The following is a 20886-nucleotide window of genomic DNA, read 5'->3' on the forward strand; positions in this document are numbered from 1 at the left end:
TATATAGGTCAGTTATTGACGCCCCTACATACGACACTTCAAATTAAAGTATAAATGTATGTTTGTAATAATAAATTATAATATTAGAAAATTTTATATATATGTTGGATTTGGTAGGTTGTACTAGTATGCATTTTGTGTAATAAGTATTAGGGGTAATTAATAATTTCGTAGATTATTTTCTGACTTGTCATGTCATGATTCAAATGTTAATTGTGGGTGTTAAGCAACGAAGGAATATAAATTTAAGAATAGAGTAAGGGAAAAGAAATCTATCTCTCTTGATTTAAGATGCAAAGCGCAAACACTAGAATATTCACTGAAATTAAGATGCCTTTCAGGAGAAGATTGCACATAACACTTTTTAAGGGATAATAATGGCTTCTCCAAAATCTGTCCATCAACTAAGAAAAACAAAAATATTGGTCAAGTTGTAATTTATTTTCCGACATATGCATTTATAAGTTTTAGTGAGCTTTCATTGCCGATTCAAAATTGGAATTCAAATGTATATTAACTAGCTTTAAAGAATGGGTAAAATTAGATGAGTCCAAAAGCTCCGGTTGAATTTACGTTTGTCTGAAACGGGGTCTTCATGCCTGCTGCCAGCTAAGTTGACTTTGTTTTTCTACTAATCCAGAATTTGGAACAAACAATTCTGTTTATTCATTGTTTAAATTTAATTAGTCAGGCGAAATAGATTCTTTTAACTGATCGTTTCAATTCGATCAGAGCACCAGAAAACAAACTTATATGCTGACATATTATGTTAGTATTAGTATATTAAATAGAAGTACTAGCTATCAGAAGTTTTATGAGCTATCCAAATGGGAAAATTAAGAATACATACAAATTAAATTACTAAATAAGATTTACATTCATTAATTGATAAGTAATACGCACGTTGCATGCATGATGCATCTTTTTGAACGGGGGACGAGTACAGAGTATGCTTTGAGGAAATTATTTATAATTACCTATGCTCTACACTTAATAACAACATGATCCACATATACCATAATTTATTATAGATCAGTCCAATATTAATAGTTTTGGTAATAGAATATACAAATTTTAGTATAAAAATTGATAAAGTAGGAGAGGTTATTTGGGTAATAGAATACATAAATTCCAATATAAAAATTTGATAAAGAAGGAGGGAGAAAAAAAATTGTTAAAATATTATTAGTAGAGAATGAAATTCACTTGATGAGAAATTAAAACTTCACCAAAAATATTAAGGTAATTTGACTAAAAGATGCATTTTATATTATGGCATTCATCTCATAAGTTCAGTGTGGGGGCCGCCAAGACGACGGAATTGCCTTTTTTGCTGCAATGATCCAGAGAAGTTCCATAGAAAATGGTGTGATTAAGGGAATTGAAATAGCACATTCAATATGTGCTGATGTAGATTGAATAAATAATAGCTATAGTTCTCTAAGCCGTAAGTGTGAACTCTCTATCGTGGATATATCGAAAATCTTCATTCCCGAAGATCTCATAAGATGATCTCTGAAAATTTATAAGTATATCACGAAATTAAATCTAATCTAGAATGCAATTAAACGAACAACAAATCAGATCAAAGGAGATCCTAAAAGTAACACTTTTTTTTCCAATTTGGGACGTTCCATCATAAAAGAGGCATTTTCCTATTTAGCAAAAAGTAGTAACATTTTTTCCCTCCCTTTTTCTCTCTTTCGTACTTTATTATCTATTCACTTAATATATTTAATATCTATTTTTTAATTTCCATGTCGAAAAGAAGTACTAACTCTGCTACTATGGAACAGAGAGAGTAGTAATTTCTTAATAAATTTTGTTATCATAAAATTGTGAAAAAAATAAGATTTTACAAATACAAGCAACATAAAATATATTTTTATATATACAACCTAACACTCTTGTCATTACCATAGAATGAAATAAAAAAATGAAAACTGGATAAAACAACAAATGAAATTACATCGAATTATCTTATGGTAAAAGGTGAATGTAACCACAAGACGAAATACACTCCACTTAATAATGCTCACTGATTGATGTATCATCCCCAAGATAAGAATGACATTCTTCATAATAAGTAGAATCATCCAAATACATTAAACATCGACAAGCTTGATTGAGTTTAGAGAACCAACATTATTATATATTATGTCTCTATCACATAACTTTATCACATCATTTCTCAATTACCAAAATTTATTTTTGAGAAAAATGTTGCATAAATCCATGATGTACGATAATATCTACTGATATATTAATTCACATAGAATAAAATACGGAGTATATATAAAAACCAATTAGTCAAAATCATATAAATTGGAAACACAACTTTTCAACACACAGATAAGACTCACTTCATGTATGGAAGCTATAATTCAAAATTAATTGTATTAGTGAAAAACTTGTACTAGTACTTCATTTGTTTGCCCATAGAAGCATGCGTAGTGTGTGGTGTAATCACGTTTTGGAGTAGGCAAAAAGTTGCATAATGGCATGAGTATATAGGTAGGTAGATAAACCCCCTTGGACCAAAAAATTGACATTAAATGTGCTAGTCTTTTTACATAAACTTTAGCATCTAGACAAAGTATTTTTCCACTTCGAGGGACGAATATCTGAGATGCCAAACCCAATTTGATAGAATTTCAACCCAAGACTTCTTATCTGTCACAAATGATTGAAATAATAAAAATTATTATCATTCCTTGTAAACAAGGACAAGCTCATGTGAATAAATTCCCATGTGAATTCCACACAAAGATAATCATATTCCAATTTGATAGTATCCATAACTATATTTTCTGACATCCTCTATGCGTGCATTAAACATGATTGGAGCATTTGCAAATATTTTAAGTAAAACCTCAAAAACAATTTAAATAGTAATACTAAGTATAAACTTCAAAAAAATACCTATAGCTTTACTTCGTGTTGAATATACACAAGGCCTTATCCGCTGGCAAAGAAAATAGCCGTTGCTGAACAGCACTAAGAGCATCCGCAGCGGTGCGTAAACGCACCGTCCGTCCGTCCGTGCCGCTGGCAAGGACGAGCACCGCGCCGCTGCAGCTCGTCCGTCCGTGCCAGCGGCACGGCGCTGCTCTTAGCTAAGAGCACGTCCGTGCCGCTGAGCAGCACACGTGGCGGAAGCTGGTTGGCCAACGGTATATCCGTTGGCTTTATTATTTTTTTAAAAAAAATTCGAAAAATAATTAAAAAAATAATTTTAAATAAAAAAAAATATTTTCCCACTTCCCAAAAAAAATATATCCGTTTTCTACCCACTTTTAATTTATTTTTCATTTCCCCCCCCCCAAAATTCACATTTTTCATCTATAAATACCCCCACTACAAAAAAAAAATCACACTATCATCTATTCTATCATCCATATTCTCATCTTTTTTCTCATCTTCTCTCAACTACATCCTCACTACTCTACACAATGTCCGGCTCCAGCGATCATCCCTCCGGCAATCGCGGTTGGAACCACGAGTGGTTCGACGACGATGAGTCAATCCGCAGTCCGGAGATGGAATTTTCGCCGCCTCCTCAAACCCAAGCTTCGCAAATTCCGGGTGGCTACCGGCCTTACCCGGTGCACGACCAAGATGCCTCCGGGTTCGGATGGGCACCCGAACCTAGTCCGGGTCGGAGCGGCAGCTCTACTCGTACTCCTACTTCTACTCCTCCTCTTCCTACGCGTGGCACTCGCACCCCGTACACTCCGGGTGAGATGATGGCCATGTTCAAGGCCTACTTGGCTGTGTCCGAAGATCCGGAGGTTGACACCAACCAAACCGGGGAGACATATTGGTGGCGCATCGCTCGCCTCTACAACGAAACCCGGCCGGAGGGCACCATCCTTCGCAACGACAGCATTGTGCGCAACTGCATCTTCCGATGCAACGAGGCGATCGGCAAGTTCCAGTGGTATTACCTCCAGGAAGAGAGGTCGTTGGGGAGTGGCACGAACGAGCTCGACGTCATCAGTGCCGCGTTGGCGACCTACCAACGCATGGAGCTCAAGCCGTTCAAGTACCTCAGTTGTTGGCAAGAGGAGCGCCAACATCCGAGGTTTAGGGGCGGCATACCCGCATCCTCCTCTAGCTCCTCTAGCAAGAGGTCAAGGTCGGCGGTCCCATCCGACGGCGCCTCAGACGATGTGGCTAACCAACTTGCCGATACTAGCTTGGGTAGCCCCGACGCTGGCCCGAGCAGCTCCCGCCGGCCGCAAGGAATGAAGAAGGCGGCGGTCACCCGCGGTCGCGCCTCGGCTGCCACCCCCGCTCCCGCTCCCTTTGTGCCTCCTCCACCCCCGAACCACACGTTGTGGACCCTCTTGGGTCAACTATATATGAATGATACGTCCAAGATGACTCCGGAGCAACTTACAACGCACGAGCAAATGATCCGGGGTCTCAAGAGAACGTTGGGGCTCGAGGATTAGTATTTTTTAGTTTTTAAGCTTTTAATTATGTAATTTTTATTTTTTAGGATTTTAATTATATATTTTTTCTTTTTTAGGAATTTATTAATGTAATTTTTATTTTTTAGGATTTTATTAATGTAATTTTTATTTTTAATGAATTTTTACGTTGTAGAAATGTTTTTAGTAATTGAAGTATTTAAATTGAATAATAGAATGTTGTTGTGCTCTTAGCTTAGAGCACGGATGTGGGTGTTGTGTTCTTAGCTAAGAGCAGGGGAAAAAAGTGGATCCGGGCCTACTTCCGTGCTCTTATTTAAGAGCACGGATGTGGATGGTCTGATGCGACTTGCCGACACTTCACCTAAACTATACAATTAATTATGAAAGAAATTAATTTAAGTAGCAATTTACTCATTATGGCAAATGGGGAAACTGAAAACGCAGCAATCAGGCAAACAAAACACAGTAGGATTCATAAAAAAATCAGTGAGAGAAAAAAAGTCGCAGTAGCCAACAAATCCCACTCCAAATCAGAAGAAGAATCTCCATTGTCGCTTTACTCTATTGGATTTTGTTATTTCTACCTCTTTTGACACACACAACTACTCTCTCTCTCTCTCTCTCTCTCTCTCTCTCTCTCTCTCATTCCGTAGGTGTGTGTATTGTGTATGTATAGGCGCTTGTTTTGTGGTTTACTGTAATACATATCTTCACGGAGGAGATTGCGGTGGATGTTCTTTACCTTTTGTTCAACTTCGAATCAATTCTATTCACTCTCCGATCCGCAACTCTCCACCTTCTGAATTGATTTCTTTTGGCTTTTCATCATGGTTTTTGGAGCTACTACATCACAAGTATGTTTTTCTTCCCGTTTAATTAACTTTTCTCGTTTGTTTCTACTGTTTGTTCTCTTATCTCTGATGCAATTTGATTTGACGAATTCGGATGAAGATGTTCTGTTTTTGAATTCCGGTTAGTGGTGAGGTTTAGGTAACAGAATGTAAAATTCCTCTGCTTTGCACCGGCTACTGTCTGCTTTCCCCCAATTTTTGGTGCCAAACATGATTTTGATGTAGAGGATTCAGTAAATTGCTTATGGAAGTTATAGGATATATATTTCTTTGTATTATTTGAAAATCATGTTCAGCATCTGGGACTATTATCAGCTTTAAGTTGTGCCTATGGATTTACAAGATATTTGGCGTTTGGGGTAATTTTGCCAACATCCTGTCTTAAATTAATTTTAGTCAACTTTTTTCTCCAATTCTATAACTATACACGATTCAGGAATGTGTATCTGATTGTACAACCCTGAACTTTATGTTTGAATTGTAGAAATGTTTTACATATCCATAGCAGAATTGACTGCATTATGTGGCATGTTATATATGGTTTATGTGAAATTGACATATTCTGGTTTGGAAACAGGTGGTTTAAGTAATTAGCTAGAGGCAAGACATGGCGACATTTGGAGATATAGGGGTTGCGGCAGCATTTAATATTCTCAGTGCCTTGATTTTTCTTATAGCATTTGCCTTCCTGCGGCTTCAGCCATTTAATGATCGAGTATATTTTCCGAAATGGTACCTCAAAGGATTGAGAAGTAGTCCCAGTCACTCAGGCACATTCGTTACCAAAATCGTCAATTTAGACTGGAGAGCTTACATTAGATTTCTGAATTGGGTACCTGAGGCACTGAAGATGCCTGAGCCGGAGCTTATTGATCATGCAGGGCTGGATTCAGCTGCCTATCTGCGGATTTACTTGCTTGGGTATAATTGCACATTATATTTCCTTGACTTGCCGTTGTATGCTTTATCATATAATGTTCAAAGCTGCTAAATAAGGGGAAATTGTGGAACTGATTCTGCATTTTGGTATATGCAGACTAAAGATTTTTGTTCCAGTGACGTTGCTTTCGTGGGCCATCCTTGTGCCTGTCAACTGGACGAACAACACCTTGGCTGTGTTAGCTCAAGGAGATGAAAAGATAACATTCAGTAATATTGACAAGCTCTCTATTTCAAATGTTCCGCATGGATCACCTAGGTCAGGAATTAATTCAAACCATCTTCAATTTGTTACTTGCTATTCCAGAGTTCCCGGCATCTAATTTATTAATGGGATGTTGTGAAAACACCGCCTATTTTGAGAAATTCAAAAGTTGGGTTACATTTGTATATAAGCTGTTTTTCTATGTTGGCTCTGTATCGGTGTTTGTTCTAGTGTTTTGCAATAGCCTTTTATTGAGACATAAAAAGTTCTAACCTAGTTGTGAGGTGGAGACAAACTTTCTCAGAGCATTTTTTTTGTTGCTAATGGGCAACAGGAAAACAATATTTCCTCATTTATCTCAGATGATTTGCAGGCCATCGTCTTCAATTTGATAATTGAATCAATCTAATTAACTCAACTGCAATGGAGATCTTTTACATATGCAAGAGATTTTCTTCTTGGACATGCACACCTCCAGTTTTTGGTCTTCTTCGATGTACACATGATATTGTTCATGTTCTAGACGCCTTCTAATTATAATTTTTCATGTGCAGTAGTTAATGTATAGTTTTTGCTTTACATGAATATACGACTCTGATTGAAATGTAAATTACACTTATGCGTCTATTCACAGGTTTTGCACTCATGTAGTAATGGCCTATGTCTTTACTTTCTGGACATGCTATACATTGATGAAGGAGTATGAAATAATTGCTGCAATGCGCTTACACTTTCTTGCTTCAGAAAAGCGTCGTCCTGTTCAATTCACGGTAAGAAGTAATATCTTGTTCACACTGTAAAAGGGCTGTCTGCTAAACTAAATTCAGACAAGTTTTAAGATTCTCTAAAAAAGAGTAAGTTCACGGTCCTATAAGCTCGTGGATATTATATTATTATTCAATAGTTAATATTGGAATCAGTAAACAGGTTATTTTTGTTTTGTGCTATTGAGAAATATACTAAGACGAACATGATGTGATGATAGTAAGGCTTTGTTGAGCATAAATGTAGTGAAATGCTATTTCAAATAAAAAAATTGCTTTACGCGCCCTTCTGTACCTTTTGGTTACCAATGTTTGATCAGCATGGTGGAAACGCTAGTGTGATAGATGGTGATTAATGATTTAGATTATGGATTGTTACCAATGTTTGAACACTCAAGTTTGGACTTTGGTGAAACTTTTCTACGCAGGTTCTTGTCAGAAATGTGCCTCCAGATCCTGATGAATCAGTGTCTGAATGTGTGGAGCACTTTTTTTTGGTCAACCATCCAGATCACTATCTAACTCATCAGGTTTGTTACTGCAAGATTTACTGCAAATTAGTATTTAGATGTATATATGTTTTCAGAATAGTTGAGATTTCTGCTGGGACTTGTTGTCTGCTGTCTTCTTTATTCAGATATGTCACATAGAATAACCCTCTGCCATTCCCCCTCCGTGAATTTGATCGAATATTGTTCTTTTCTTACCAAAGTATATGCCAATCAGAAAATGATTATCCTTCCATTTGAAAAGAGGCTCATTATTTATACTCTCTCTCTTTGACGTCTCAAATATGATTTTGGGATTCGTTCTCAATCTCATTTATGACTACTTGTAACTTTAATAATTGAAAGAGATTCTTTATGATTGCGGAAATAAGATGTGTCTTTTAATAGCCTCCTTCAGTTATTTTCATTGTATAATTGTAGGAATATGCCTCTACATTTGTTATTTTTGATATAGCCCTGCAGGAGGCAAAGCAAATGGCCTGCCTCTAGGCCCTCTACATTTCTTATGTGATCCTGCACGCTTCTTAAATTCTTCAGTTATTGTTCATTAATGGATCAGATTTCACTTTAATAAACTGAAAAGATTCACGATTCTGTGATATTTACCACTATTGAGACTATGTTGAACTCTTGGACTGTACAAAATAGAAGAAATAGATTGCTGTGGAAAAAAGACATACTCCCTCCATCCCATAAGAGTATGCACTTTTGGTTGTGCACGGGTTGTAACGCACAATTGGTAAAGTAAGAGAGAGGTAGGAAGAAAAAGTAATTAAAGTATTGTTAGCGGAGAATGAGACCCACCTTATTAAAGAGAAAAGAGTTTCCAAAATTATAAAGTGCATACTCCTGTGGGACGGAGGGAGTATTTGTATTTGTCTTTTCTTGTCAACATGCTCACTTTCTATTGAACTACCTGTACGGTGGACCTCTTCATATCATGTCCTCATATTATAGTAGTTCATAAGTGTAGTCTACTACAAAAGTTTAAATATCTGTCTGATTCCAAATACATACAGGTTGTAATCAATGCCAATAAACTTGCAAAACTGGTTGAGGAGAAGAAGAAAAAGGAAAACTGGCTTGACTATTACCAATTAAAATATTCAAGGAATCAAGCGAAACGACCTATGACTAAGGTACTGTTTCTTTGTTGCGTTGTGTCATCTCATTTCTGTTTCAATTGTTAGGAACTTTATCTTCATTTTAGTATAATTATTCAATCATTAGTTAACGAGTGCTATTTACTTATTTCTAACTTGCAGACTGGTTTTCTTGGCCTTTGTGGAGATAAAGTGGATGGAATTGATTATCAGACAGCTGAAATAGAGAGACTGACCCAAGAAGTGAGTACAATAGAATTTTACTTGAAAAGTAACTAGAAAAAAGTCTTCCTTGCTATATGACTATTGTATTTGAAATGCAACATTATTATAATTATTTAGAGCACTTCACAATCTGTCATTTAAAGCTCCAGCTTCCAAAACAAATAAGAAAATTCGTATTGCACGTGCCACGTATAAATCCACCATCCAAAAAACCAATTCTATCCTATTACTGTGGGGCTGTTTATAACTGCATTTCGCTTGTTTCTCTCGACTGCAGAGTGCAGACAAACAAAAAAGAGAGAATGCATCCACAATTAGATCTTTTAGGGTTTATGTAACAGTAGTTATCACACAAAGAGTATTCATTTTCATAGTTGCCTCTTGTGATCTCCAGCTTTCCTTTACTACCAGGCTAAGGACCATCTTGGCTCATCTTTAGTTGCTCAACAAACTAATAACTCCTTTTAACTTGGTAACAACTAATGGCTCAGTTAATAGATTCATTGTTTATGTCGATGCTACTGAAAGATAATTAACCATTTTACGTAGAATATGTTTAATACCTGATACTAATTTTTAGAAGATGTTTAATAACCATTTTTACGTAGAAGATGTTTAATTTCACAGTAGTTTCAGGCATTATTAGCATACACAAAACGTGATCTGCAGAATTTGGTTAGTCAAACAACTGTTTGTTCATCTAAGATTTAAAGATTATTCCTTTATTGGCAATTTCTATCTTTTTAATAGTATAACCTATTTCAAATGATTTAAGAGTTACTTTCTGTCACTTTCTGTCACCTAAATGTTTCATGAATTTACTTAATGTTCTGCTGCTAACTAGATAACTGATCTTGCTAGGTCTTACTACACTACAAAATACAAATTGATGATTCTTAAACTTACTTATAATTTTATCATATTATTCACATGTAGATTGAAGCAGAGCGGGAAAGGGTGAAAACTGATCCGAATTGTATCATGCCAACAGCTTTTGTCTCATTCAAAACTAGGTGGGGTGCTGCTGTGTGTGCACAAACTCAGCAGTCCAGAAACCCAACTTTGTGGTTGACTGAATGGGCTGCAGAGCCACGTGATGTATTCTGGGCTAACCTGGCAATTCCTTATGTTTCAATAACTATTAGGAAGCTTATTGCTGCAGTAGCTTTCTTCTTCCTTACATTCTTCTTCATGATCCCTGTTTCTGCCGTTCAGTCTCTTGCAAATATTGAGAGTATTGAGAAGAGGTTGCCTTTTTCTCGAGCCAATTGTTGAACAGTGAGTATTTCTTCTAAAGCTGTTTACGTTCATCGTAAACTATGTCTATTTTTGGTAGACGGAGGTAGTAGATTATATAATGAGCAGTAGTTAGCATCATTTGTTAAACTTATGTCGAGTTATTCCTAGATTAGTTACTCATTCCATTTTTTCACCTTTTGAATCTTTTGAACAAGTCAGTGACCGACATTTGGAAGGTTAAGTTTCAACAATCACTTAGAGCATCCACAGTGGTTAGGCCAGCCAGGTAGGCCAGCAGGTAGGCCAGCACCCCTGCCACGCCACGTCAGATTTAGGCCAGCAGGTAGGCTAGCAGCTCCTGCCACGTCATCCAGCACTCCCTGCCACGTCATCCAGCACTGAACGAAATGCGAAATAAAATACGGAACAACAATTGGAAAAAAATACGGAACAACAATTGGAATAAAATACGGAACAAAAATACGGAAAAAAACACCAACAATTTCATTAATATTTACATTACAAAATTTATACAAAACATTTGTAAATTATATCAATAATAGTGTCGGCTAGAGGGTCGGCGAGCTCGTTCGGCGAACGCGCGCCTTCGGCGAGCCCACGCTGATTCGCTCGCCGAAAAATCGCTCGCCGACCGTAGTGGTTCGGCGAGCGCGTTCGGCGAGCGACGAGGGCGGCTAGCCGACCCGCTAGCCGCCACTGTGGATGCTCTTAGAACTAGTGAAACTTAAGAGAAGGGGGGACTGCTCCAATTTGCTGAATAGATTGTGGATATTTTTGGGGACTTAGATGTTGGGTATATCTAGATTGTTTAGGATTAGGAAATCCTTATAGAATGACTTGGATAACTTAGAATCGTATGAATACTTTCAGATCAAGTATTTTGAGTGTATCAAAATCTATAATCGGATATGACTAAGTTCTTGGATAGTTGTTTCTCATTTCTGTCATGTATTTAACCAAAACAACAGCCAAAGCAGTTGCCACTCAACTGCCAAAGCAGTTAACTGATCATAACTGATCCAAAAAACAGTTGATAACTGTTTTAAAACTGTCAAAACATTTGCCACCAAAATCTGATTAGGATAAGAAATGATTCAACTGAATCAACCGAGTTAATTCTCCAAAATTAAAGTGTTAATACACTAAAATTCCAACATTAGATCCACGTAGTGCACTTTTCAATACTAGATATTTTCGCACAAAAAACAGTGAAGTTTCAAAATAGTTGATCCTCCTAGAGAAAGCTATGCTTACTCTTCTCGTATTAGCCTCAATTCTAGAGGGCGTTTAATAATGACAAAGGTTAAAGTATGGAAAATTGAACACATTGCGAGTTGCGACAAGTATCTTGAAAAGAAGTAGTAGCATACTAATTTCAATTTTCACAATGATCCTTTTGCAAAGCCTTAGCTTCTAGTAGTTCTATGTGAATAGTGTAGTCATGCGTACCTTATCCCCAATAATCAATTTGGCAAAACAGATGTTTGGCTGTATTGTTGTTTATCTTGTGTACAATGATCAATTTGGAAACAAATATTGCTACTTTTAGTTGTGGTATATGTTACCAAAGTAATAATAATGCAATATTCGTGGTGCAGGAAATTTATTAAGTCTTTCATCCAAGGTGTTCTTCCGGGGCTTGCTTTGAAGATTTTTCTTATAGTGCTACTACCAACAATATTGATGATGATGTCCAAATTTGAAGGCTTTCTGTCGATATCAGCTCTGGAGAGGAGAGCTGCCTTAAGATATTATCTATTCAACTTTGTTAATGTTTTCCTTGTGAGCATAATAGCAGGAAGTGCACTTTCACAACTTGATAGTTTTCTTCGTCAGTCACCAAAAGAGTACGTTATCTGAACATAAACCATCTTGACTTGTTTCTCTTATACCTTTGATAATGAAAATGAAAATACTGTTATTCATTGGTTAAACTCTTAGTACTAATATGTAGTCATTTATCAGTGGGTGGATTGGTAATTTGTTTGGTTATTTTTTGTACAACATTAAAATCATTTTGTATAGGCTTCTCTTATTATCACCTGGTAGAATGATATGGTTATATTCCCATCTTCTAACTCAGAAATGTATGGATCTTCTCTGGTATAAAATATGCTAAGAGAATGGTATCCTATTTTTAATGAATCTGCCAGTATACATTAGTTGCATCTATTTCGCTTATACGTGATTGTGCAATGCAGAATCCCTGAGACACTTGGTGTTGCAATCCCTATGAAAGCAACTTTCTTTATTACTTATGTAATGGTTGATGGATGGGCTGGTATAGCTGGCGAAATCTTAAGATTGAAACCACTCATATTCTTCCATCTGAAAAACTTCTTCCTGGTGAAGACTGAAAAGGACAGAGAAGAGGCGATGGATCCAGGAAGCATTGGTTTTAACACTGGCGAACCTCAAATACAGTTATATTTCCTTTTAGGTCTTGTCTATGCTGTGGTGACACCAATTTTCCTTCCTTTTATTCTGGTTTTCTTTGCTCTGGCATACATGGTATTTCGCCACGCCACCAGGTACAATCCTCCTCCTCTCTCTCTCTCATTACATTCAATGCATCTCTCGTGCGTGGACGACTTTCCAATACAGATACAACTGACATTGTATTCCCTTTCCTTGGTGCAGATCATAAATGTATACAATCAAGAATATGAAAGTGCTGCAGCATTCTGGCCAGACGTACACGGACTTATTATCTATGCCCTGATCTTCTCGCAGATAGTCCTGATGGGATTAATGGGTAGGAAAGGTATATATGAGGCCCCACTGGTCCTTATTGTGCTTCCGGTGTTGACAATCTTCTTTCATCTCTACTGCAAGGCCGTTATCAACCAGCTTTTGTTAAATTTCCTTAACAGGTTTGTAGCATTTCTAAATTCATGGATTATCCTATTCATATCAGATATTTATAGTAATTCAATACACATCTTGGTTTCAGGAAGCAATGATGAAAGACACACTCGAACGAGCAAGAGAACCTAACCTGAATTTGAAAGGCTTATCTCCAGCATGCATACATCCACCCAGTTTTCAAAGATGATGAGGATGATGAAGATGAAGGATTCAACACGAAACTTGATGACAGCGTGATTGTACCCACGAAAAGACAACAGTCGCGGAAAAATACACCAGTTCCCAGCAAACTTAGTGGTGGATCCTCACCATCGCTGCCAGATCACGAAGGCTCTTTGTCTTAGCAGGTATACTGATCCTGTTGTAAATTAATGAAAGAGTAGTTAAAGTTCCATCAAGTATATAAGCTGTAACAAGTGATTCCAACTTTAACATCAGCTTCAATGAGGTTCCATCGAAAAGTTTGTGTGGTTATATTGGTTAATATTTTTATTGAAATGAGAGTTTTACGGCCTTCCGTTTTATCTTCCTAAATATTCACTCTATTTCTTTTCATTTTCAAGGCTTTATGACCTTTTCTTTTCTGAAAATTTCTTTTTTTAAATGGGGCTTCTTGTAGTATAGAGATTTCAATATAACTTGTGGCTCTGGTATTGGTAGACAAAATTGATTTTAACCAACTTAGCAATGTTGGCGTGTTACCATTTTTTCTATTTTGATTATTCTACACCATTTTATCTCATCATACTATAACAACATATCTGTGATTCAAATTTAAGCAAAACCCTTTCACTTGTTTGAGTTGAAGTTTGCAACTATTGAAATACTATCAATTTGTAAGTTTATCTATGAAAAAATAACAAAATGAATTTGTGATGCTCTTTCAACTAAGAAGTTATAAATAAACTACTGAATGCACTACTGTTTCAAATTACTTCATAATTTAATAATTTTATTTGCTTCATAATTTATTTATCCGGCAGTGACTAGTCAAGGTGATTGGAGATCTATTAATACTCCACTTGTTAATAATGCACAATATAAAAATACACTCCCCCGTCCCATAAAAATATGGGCAATGAGTATGACACGAAAATTAAGACAAAATTGGTAAAGTAAGTGAAATGAGAAGAATCATATGGTAAAATAAGAGAAAAGAGTACAATAGTAATTAAAGTAGGGTTAGTGGGCCATGAGACCTATATTATTTAATTGATATGACTTTTCGAAAATGGAATGCACATATTTTTGTGGGACGGACAAAAATAGAAAGTGCACGTATTTTTAGGGGAGGGTGATAGTATTTATAATTATATAATTAATTAATTATTCATCCAAGAAGTACTAGTATACTATAATGTGGTGATTGGAACACAGTGCAGATAGAAGTATAAGGGGCAAAAATGGAAAACGTGACACGACGTCGTTGGACTTGTCCCCTCCACTTAGCAAAGAAGCACCTCCCAACCAACTGAATCACCGCCAGAAACCTTCCGTTTCAAACCGAACTTCAATTATTTTATTATTTCAACAAAATTGCTTTGCTTAACGCCATCGATCGCGCTCTCCACTTACAATGTACATGTACTCCTCTTTCACCCCCTCTTTCCGTTAATTCACTGCTTACTTGTTGATTTAGTTACTGTTTTTTTTCTATTTTGGACAGAGGAGAAAGCAGAGGAAGCATTAGGATTGAGATTCAGCGATTTTTGTGTGTATGTGAGCAGTGGCGATGACGAAGAAGGCACAGGCATCGATTAAGCCGGGGCTGTCGATGCGCCACGTGTTGTGTCTCGGATGGAAGCTGGTGATCCTACTTTCCGTCGCTCTTTGCGTCTTCGCGTTTCTCAGAATCCAGCAGTATTCTCACTCCACGGCTGCTCTGCCCCAGAAATTTCGCTCTCTCACCTATGACTTCAACAGCAATCCTAAGGTCGCGTTTTTGTTTCTCGTTCGGAGAAATTTACCCCTTAATTTCCTTTGGGAGAGCTTTTTCGAGGTTCGTGCAATTTTTAATCTGTTGTTTTTGTGCTTCTCGATTCAGTTGGTATTTTACTTCTGACTTTGGTTATCTAAGTAGAATAGGGAGTAGGAGGAGATTTGGTCTTGCTCGTTGTAACATGTTGTTGTAGCCTTTAATTTTGCTCGGAGATGATTATATTTCCTTCTGATTTGAGTTTTTAATCGCACTTTGGCTCTTTGCAGAATGTTGATAGGGTAAAATTTTCAATATATGTACATTCTGAGCCGGGTTTTGTGTTTGATGAATCGACTACAAGGTCGACAGTCTTTTTCGACCGGCAACTGAGAAACAGCATTAAGGTAATATCACCACTTTATTCATTGTTTGGATAAGCCGATTTGGAGATGTAGCATGTAGTTGAATGTGAAAAATAAGTTTAGAATATAGATTGCAAGTGTATGAAATTCTGCCAATCCAAATCCATATCCTATAGGGTTCGTGCACTATTATTCCGTGTGTTTAACATTTGTCTTGAGTATCCTTGATTACTATAGAATGTGTGACCTGAAGGACACATAACCTACTGCAGCTGTTTGGAATTCTTCTTCCTTAGCCACAGTAGATTGATATTAAGAGTGATGGTGTAGGTAGCCTGGGGAGAAGCAAGTATGATTCAAGCTGAGAGAATCCTTTTTGAGGAAGCCCTTCAGGATCCTGCAAATCAAAGATTTGTACTTCTATCAGACAGGTCATTTTCATTACAGCCCAAGAACAGTGTTTTTGTCGAATAAAGTTGTATGCAAATTCTTTTGGTTCGATCTAATATGGTGCAGTTAGCAACTAAGCATACGAACAAAATCTTAATTAGACAAAGCTGGTAAACGTTCCAATGTCGATTGAAGTTCTGGATATATGAGTGTCATATTGAGGTATTTGTGCCCTTACAGTGTAATTGAATTTCATCCATAGCTTTGTGTTACTAAAACATAGAACAAGTAGGAGTGCCATGATACAGCATCCATGTTATTAAACAGTATTTTCCATGGCAGTATTTTTTAAAAACGCCATCACCACTACGATTTGTGGCAGATTTTGATGGTGTCCGCCATAGCGCCCGATTATTTATGGCGTTTAAGTATCTTGGTTAGGCTTTTTACGCTTCTTCCATTCCTACAGGAAAAAAAACATTTTTCTGAGTTTACTTTCACTATTTTTGTACGTTGTAAATCTTGTCTGGTGTCTTTATTTTGTATATTTGCTTTTGTTGTAAATATCTCCCGATATAATTTTCTTTATCAACCCCTTCACACTCTTGTGGCTACAAAAGGGGAGAAGTCAAGGACTTAAAGGGAAATATGAAAGTATATGGGGCTTAACTTGGCATATTGAAGTATAGGAAACAAAAATCAGAAAATGTTGCAGGATACACTGAGAAAACTGCATTTATCATATCATAGTGTATTTGGGATGTCATTTCATGGGTATCAACACCTAATTTTCATAATTACTGTTTCCATCTCATTTTTTTCATACTAACCATATTGCGTAATACATTTGTGTATCCATTAATGTTTCCTGCATAGATGCAACTTGAACATTGATCTTTTCTGACTATAGATGTTTGCAAACAGTTGTGTCCCTTTGTACAACTTCAGCTATATTTACAACTATCTGATGGGTTCTCCGAGAAGTTTTGTGGACAGGTAGTCAATAAAAGTTAAAATAGGTTTCACTTCTTATCTACTTGTTTTTTAAATACTACTATTTTATTATGGCTATTTATAAGCATTTGTTATATAGGATAGCTAATATGAGTTTCCTTTGCCAGCTTTCTTGACAAAAAAGATGTTCGCTACAATCCACAGATGTCACCAGCTATATCTAAGCAGAAATGGCGGAAAGGATCGAAGGTTAATATCTTGTTTCATGGTAGTAATGCTCTTGCCTCATTGTCTGATAAACTGATTGCTCTTAACTTAAACCAGATAATCATATTATCCTTGAGCAATTTGGTGCCCCCTTTTCCGCACGCTTGAGTAAACTTATTCAACAGTCATCAAAATATGCTGTGCTTGTTTTCTCAAATCTCAATGTAAAAATATCCATAAAATCCATCTATTAGATAATTGAGCCTTCTTATGAAGGGGTGCTAAACTCATTCAACAGTTATCAAAACATATTGCTCTATATGAATCTAATTGGTTATTTACTTCAGTGGGTCACCTTGATTCGAAGACATGCAGAAGAAGTTGATGATGAAACTGTTTTTCCCATCTTCGAGAAGTTCTGTAAGGTACTTTTATTTTGTGAGTAAATATTTGTTTGGATAGTTAAATTTGGTAAACATAAAAAAATGTGTTTTGTTGCAGAGACGTCCACCAGTTGATGCAAGTAAGGGCAGGAAGAATCTTGTAAGTTACCTTTTTTCTGCGTGATCCAATTTGAATATAATCATAAACCTAGAATATACCAAATTTTATAAGGGGGTGTTTATTTGAGGGATAGGATTGAATGATAAAACATACTAGGATTCAGGCTTTGAAGGATATGATGGTCAAACATGCTCAAGATTAATCAATCCATCAAAGTAAATAGGATTAGTAGTAGCTCTTCAGTGTATGCTGCATTTTCAATTTCTATCATTGGCGTAATATATTGGTTGACCATCTAATATTGAATTGGATGCAGAAGCTTCAGAAACAGCACAACTGTATACCAGATGAACACTACTTCCAGACATTACTCTCAGTAAGCAAAACACTCTTATAATGCATATACCACCACAACCATGCCTGGTCAAACTACATCACTTCTCTTTCTCCAACAATTGCTTGTGATTTCAAATCACTTGACTTATACTCTCCTCTCTTATGTTTTGGGTTTGTAGATGAAAGATCTTGAAAATGAACTAGAAAGAAGAACAGTTACCTACACTGTATGGAACCAGTCCACAACAAACATGGATAATGGTGGTTGGCATCCTTTCACATTTAGCTATGCAGATGCAGGATCAGAACAAATAAAAAAAATAAAGGTTTGTTTAATTTATCTCAGGCTGTCCCAGATACAAGTTGTTCTTCTGTATTTATGGCCTGTGTATTTTCAGGATATCAACCACGTATACTATGAAACGGAATACAGGACAGAGTGGTGAAGTAACAATTCTACATCTGTTCCCTGTTTTTTATTCGCAAGAAAATTTTCTCAAGGAGCTGCAATGCGCCTTTTGAGTCAAGGAGTAGTTGGTAACTTCGATGTGTCTACATTACTGGAGGCACCACCCTAAATTTTGGCCAGGATGTGTGATAACTAACTTCTACATAATTCACATAAAGTTTATGCCCTCCAGGATGATATGCGCCAGCCATGTTAAAATGTCTCAAAAAGTTTTGCTTACATTAGTCATTACATTCAGGTGGAGGAACAGATACATATATGTAAAATATATATATATATATATATATATATATATATATATATATATATATATATATATATATATATATATATATACAGGGATGTATTCATGTCATTTTTCCATCTTTTGTTCTTTTTCCTTCTCAATCTTGTCCATCCATTTTCATGATCCTATGGCCGAAAATAAAGCCTCATGTATTTAACTTTATTCATTTTTAGAAACGAAAAGGGTTGAATTGGTATATACATTGGAGTTGGTTATGGTAAGTCCTTGATTTTCTCCATCAAGAGATCACAACGTTTTTTTTCAGAAACTGATTTTCTGATTTGGCTAATCTTTTCTCATGTTTTCTCCGTTGAAGTCATTGAATCGCGTTTTTTTTTTTCTCGTCGGAAACTGATTTTTGGAGCACTCACGTTGATTGATTTCGTTTTCTACAACAATGGAAGAAGGTTATTACATTTTTAGTCTTTGATCTCGTCGAAAACTCATTTGTTCTCACTTGAATACCGATTAGTTGGAGTAAATGTTTATTGCAAATATTTACTATTATTTTCTGGAGTTTTCGTTAATTCTTCACAACTCCACCGTTTTGGTGGAGTTTTCGTTAATTGGAATAAGGTTTTATGATTTGTTTTTGTTTTTACGTGTTTGTATGTTCGGCGCAAGTGTCATATATTCCCAAGGGTTTAGCAATCCTTGGGGGCTAAGGGTGTCGTTCCTAGTAAGTACCACATCTTCTCTTCAAAGTGAACGTGTTTCAGCGAATCCTCTAGGGTTTACATTTCGTCTGGGTTAGGCAGTACTTTTAACCTATAAACATAATGTACATGTAGCATTGTGTAATGGTTATTATCGACTCTGTAATGGACGTTTTCTGATATGTAATGCATATGTTTGCTGAGTCGTTTTTTCTTTCATTTTATACAGTGGTGGTTGTACCTGAATGTTCTCCACAATTGAAGTCTGTCGTTGGTCAGAAGTTCCAATCACTAGATTTTGCTGAGCCTTGCATTATTAAACAATTAATGTACATTATCATTCACAAATATGTACATTATTGCACGCAATGACTTAACTTGGTGTAGATTATATTTCCGGATCATTTCATTAATAAGCACATTCTGTTCATTATTCGATTTATTTCTTCCATTATTCCATAGCAGGCCAAGCAACAAGTCATCTTGACTTGGTTCAGTACATTATTCCATAACAGGCCAAGCAACAGTTCATAAAAAAAGCAATGCATTACATGTTCAATAGTAATGCATTATTGTTTTTTATGCATTATATTCTACAATAACAATGTTTTACGCATTATACTATCTATAGTACATTATTTACTGTCATTATTCCTAACATATATTACATTATTATTATGATTTTGTCCATTATTATTATTACAGTTGTACATTATATTAACGAAACACATAATTTAGTGAAAGCGATTATTACTGTACTTTGCATTATTCATTATATTATATACATTACTATTTGCATTTCATCCATTATTAGTTCATTTATAGTCATTATGTTGGTTATTAGTCGGCCAAATGATTAATATAAACACTAGATAAAATTATAAACATTATGTTATTCGTCTACTCCATTATTAGCCATTATATGGGGTACGATATTGATATAATCAGGTAATACGAAAATATACATCAGTTTTCCACGACTTCATGATGCGTATTTTAGAGTATCTAAACCAGTTCACACAAATTATCAAATTTAATTAATTAACTCTAATAATACTACAATACTGCATGATTACAGTGTCGTCGTAGAATTTCAACTGTCGATCCACAGGGATGTAAAGTTTGTTTACACTTAAGAGCATATAAAAGCATACAAAGATTTGATTTTTGATTTCTGAAAGTTAATGACAAAATAAAGCTACAGTTAAACTAAAGAAAGACTATTCAAATGAGAAAATATGTCACTCCAAGTTGCTCACTAGGTTTGTATTGTTTTACACCCATAACAACGAAACATATGAAGGGATTAAAACATCAACCTTATCACATACACTGAACATGTACATGATGAGTAGTTCACAATTAGCTGAACACATAACCTATGGAACAATCTTCAATGTCTACAAACTCCTGCGGAAGCGCTGGAGAAATAAACATCTACTATAATCACCTACTTAATCCACTCTCAAATTATCCTCTGAGCAATTCTAATTCGATAGCATACCAACAATCAATCACTCCTAAACTACGTTAAAGAGACAATAGCAAAGGAAAGAACAACACTACATTATTAGCAAAAAACATAGTGTAAAAACATTGAGCACATTGTTGGTAACAAACACATGAGTTCAATGGTGTAGA

At 35.9% G+C, this 20886-nt stretch overlaps 1 protein-coding gene and 1 pseudogene across 2 annotated transcripts; both read left to right on the forward strand.

The window, feature by feature from the left end:
* The first annotated feature begins 4866 nt into the window (after positions 1-4866).
* On the forward strand, positions 4867-13687 carry LOC121740753 (annotated as a pseudogene).
* Positions 13688-14556: 869 nt separating this feature from the next.
* LOC121740764 (glycosyltransferase BC10-like) lies at positions 14557-18549 on the forward strand. Of its 2 annotated transcripts, none has more exons than XM_042133386.1 (11): positions 14557-14747; positions 14830-15162; positions 15369-15485; positions 15774-15874; positions 16758-16829; positions 16955-17036; positions 17342-17419; positions 17496-17537; positions 17815-17874; positions 18014-18160; positions 18233-18549. In XM_042133386.1, exons 2-11 carry the CDS (start codon positions 14896-14898, stop codon positions 18278-18280), a joined length of 1014 nt encoding a protein of 337 aa, XP_041989320.1. In that variant the 5' UTR covers positions 14557-14747; positions 14830-14895; the 3' UTR covers positions 18281-18549. The 2 variants fall into 2 exon arrangements, with proteins under 2 accessions (XP_041989320.1, XP_041989318.1); XM_042133384.1 differs by having other exon boundaries at positions 14557-14741.
* Positions 18550-20886: the final 2337 nt, after the last annotated feature.

The sequence above is a fragment of the Salvia splendens genome, chromosome 7 (genome assembly GCF_004379255.2).
Source record: "Salvia splendens isolate huo1 chromosome 7, SspV2, whole genome shotgun sequence".
NCBI classification, from domain to species: domain Eukaryota; kingdom Viridiplantae; phylum Streptophyta; class Magnoliopsida; order Lamiales; family Lamiaceae; genus Salvia; species Salvia splendens.

Excerpts from the sequence above, each read along its gene's own strand:
- LOC121740764 (XM_042133386.1), top strand. The coding sequence starts at position 14,896 with ATGACGAAGAAGGCACAGGCATCGATTAAGCCGGGGCTGTCGATGCGC. Across the intron at positions 15,486-15,773 it reads AACTGAGAAACAGCATTAAG|GTAGCCTGGGGAGAAGCAAG; the intron begins GTAATATCACCA and ends GTGATGGTGTAG. Across the intron at positions 17,538-17,814 it reads GTAAGGGCAGGAAGAATCTT|AAGCTTCAGAAACAGCACAA; the intron begins GTAAGTTACCTT and ends AATTGGATGCAG.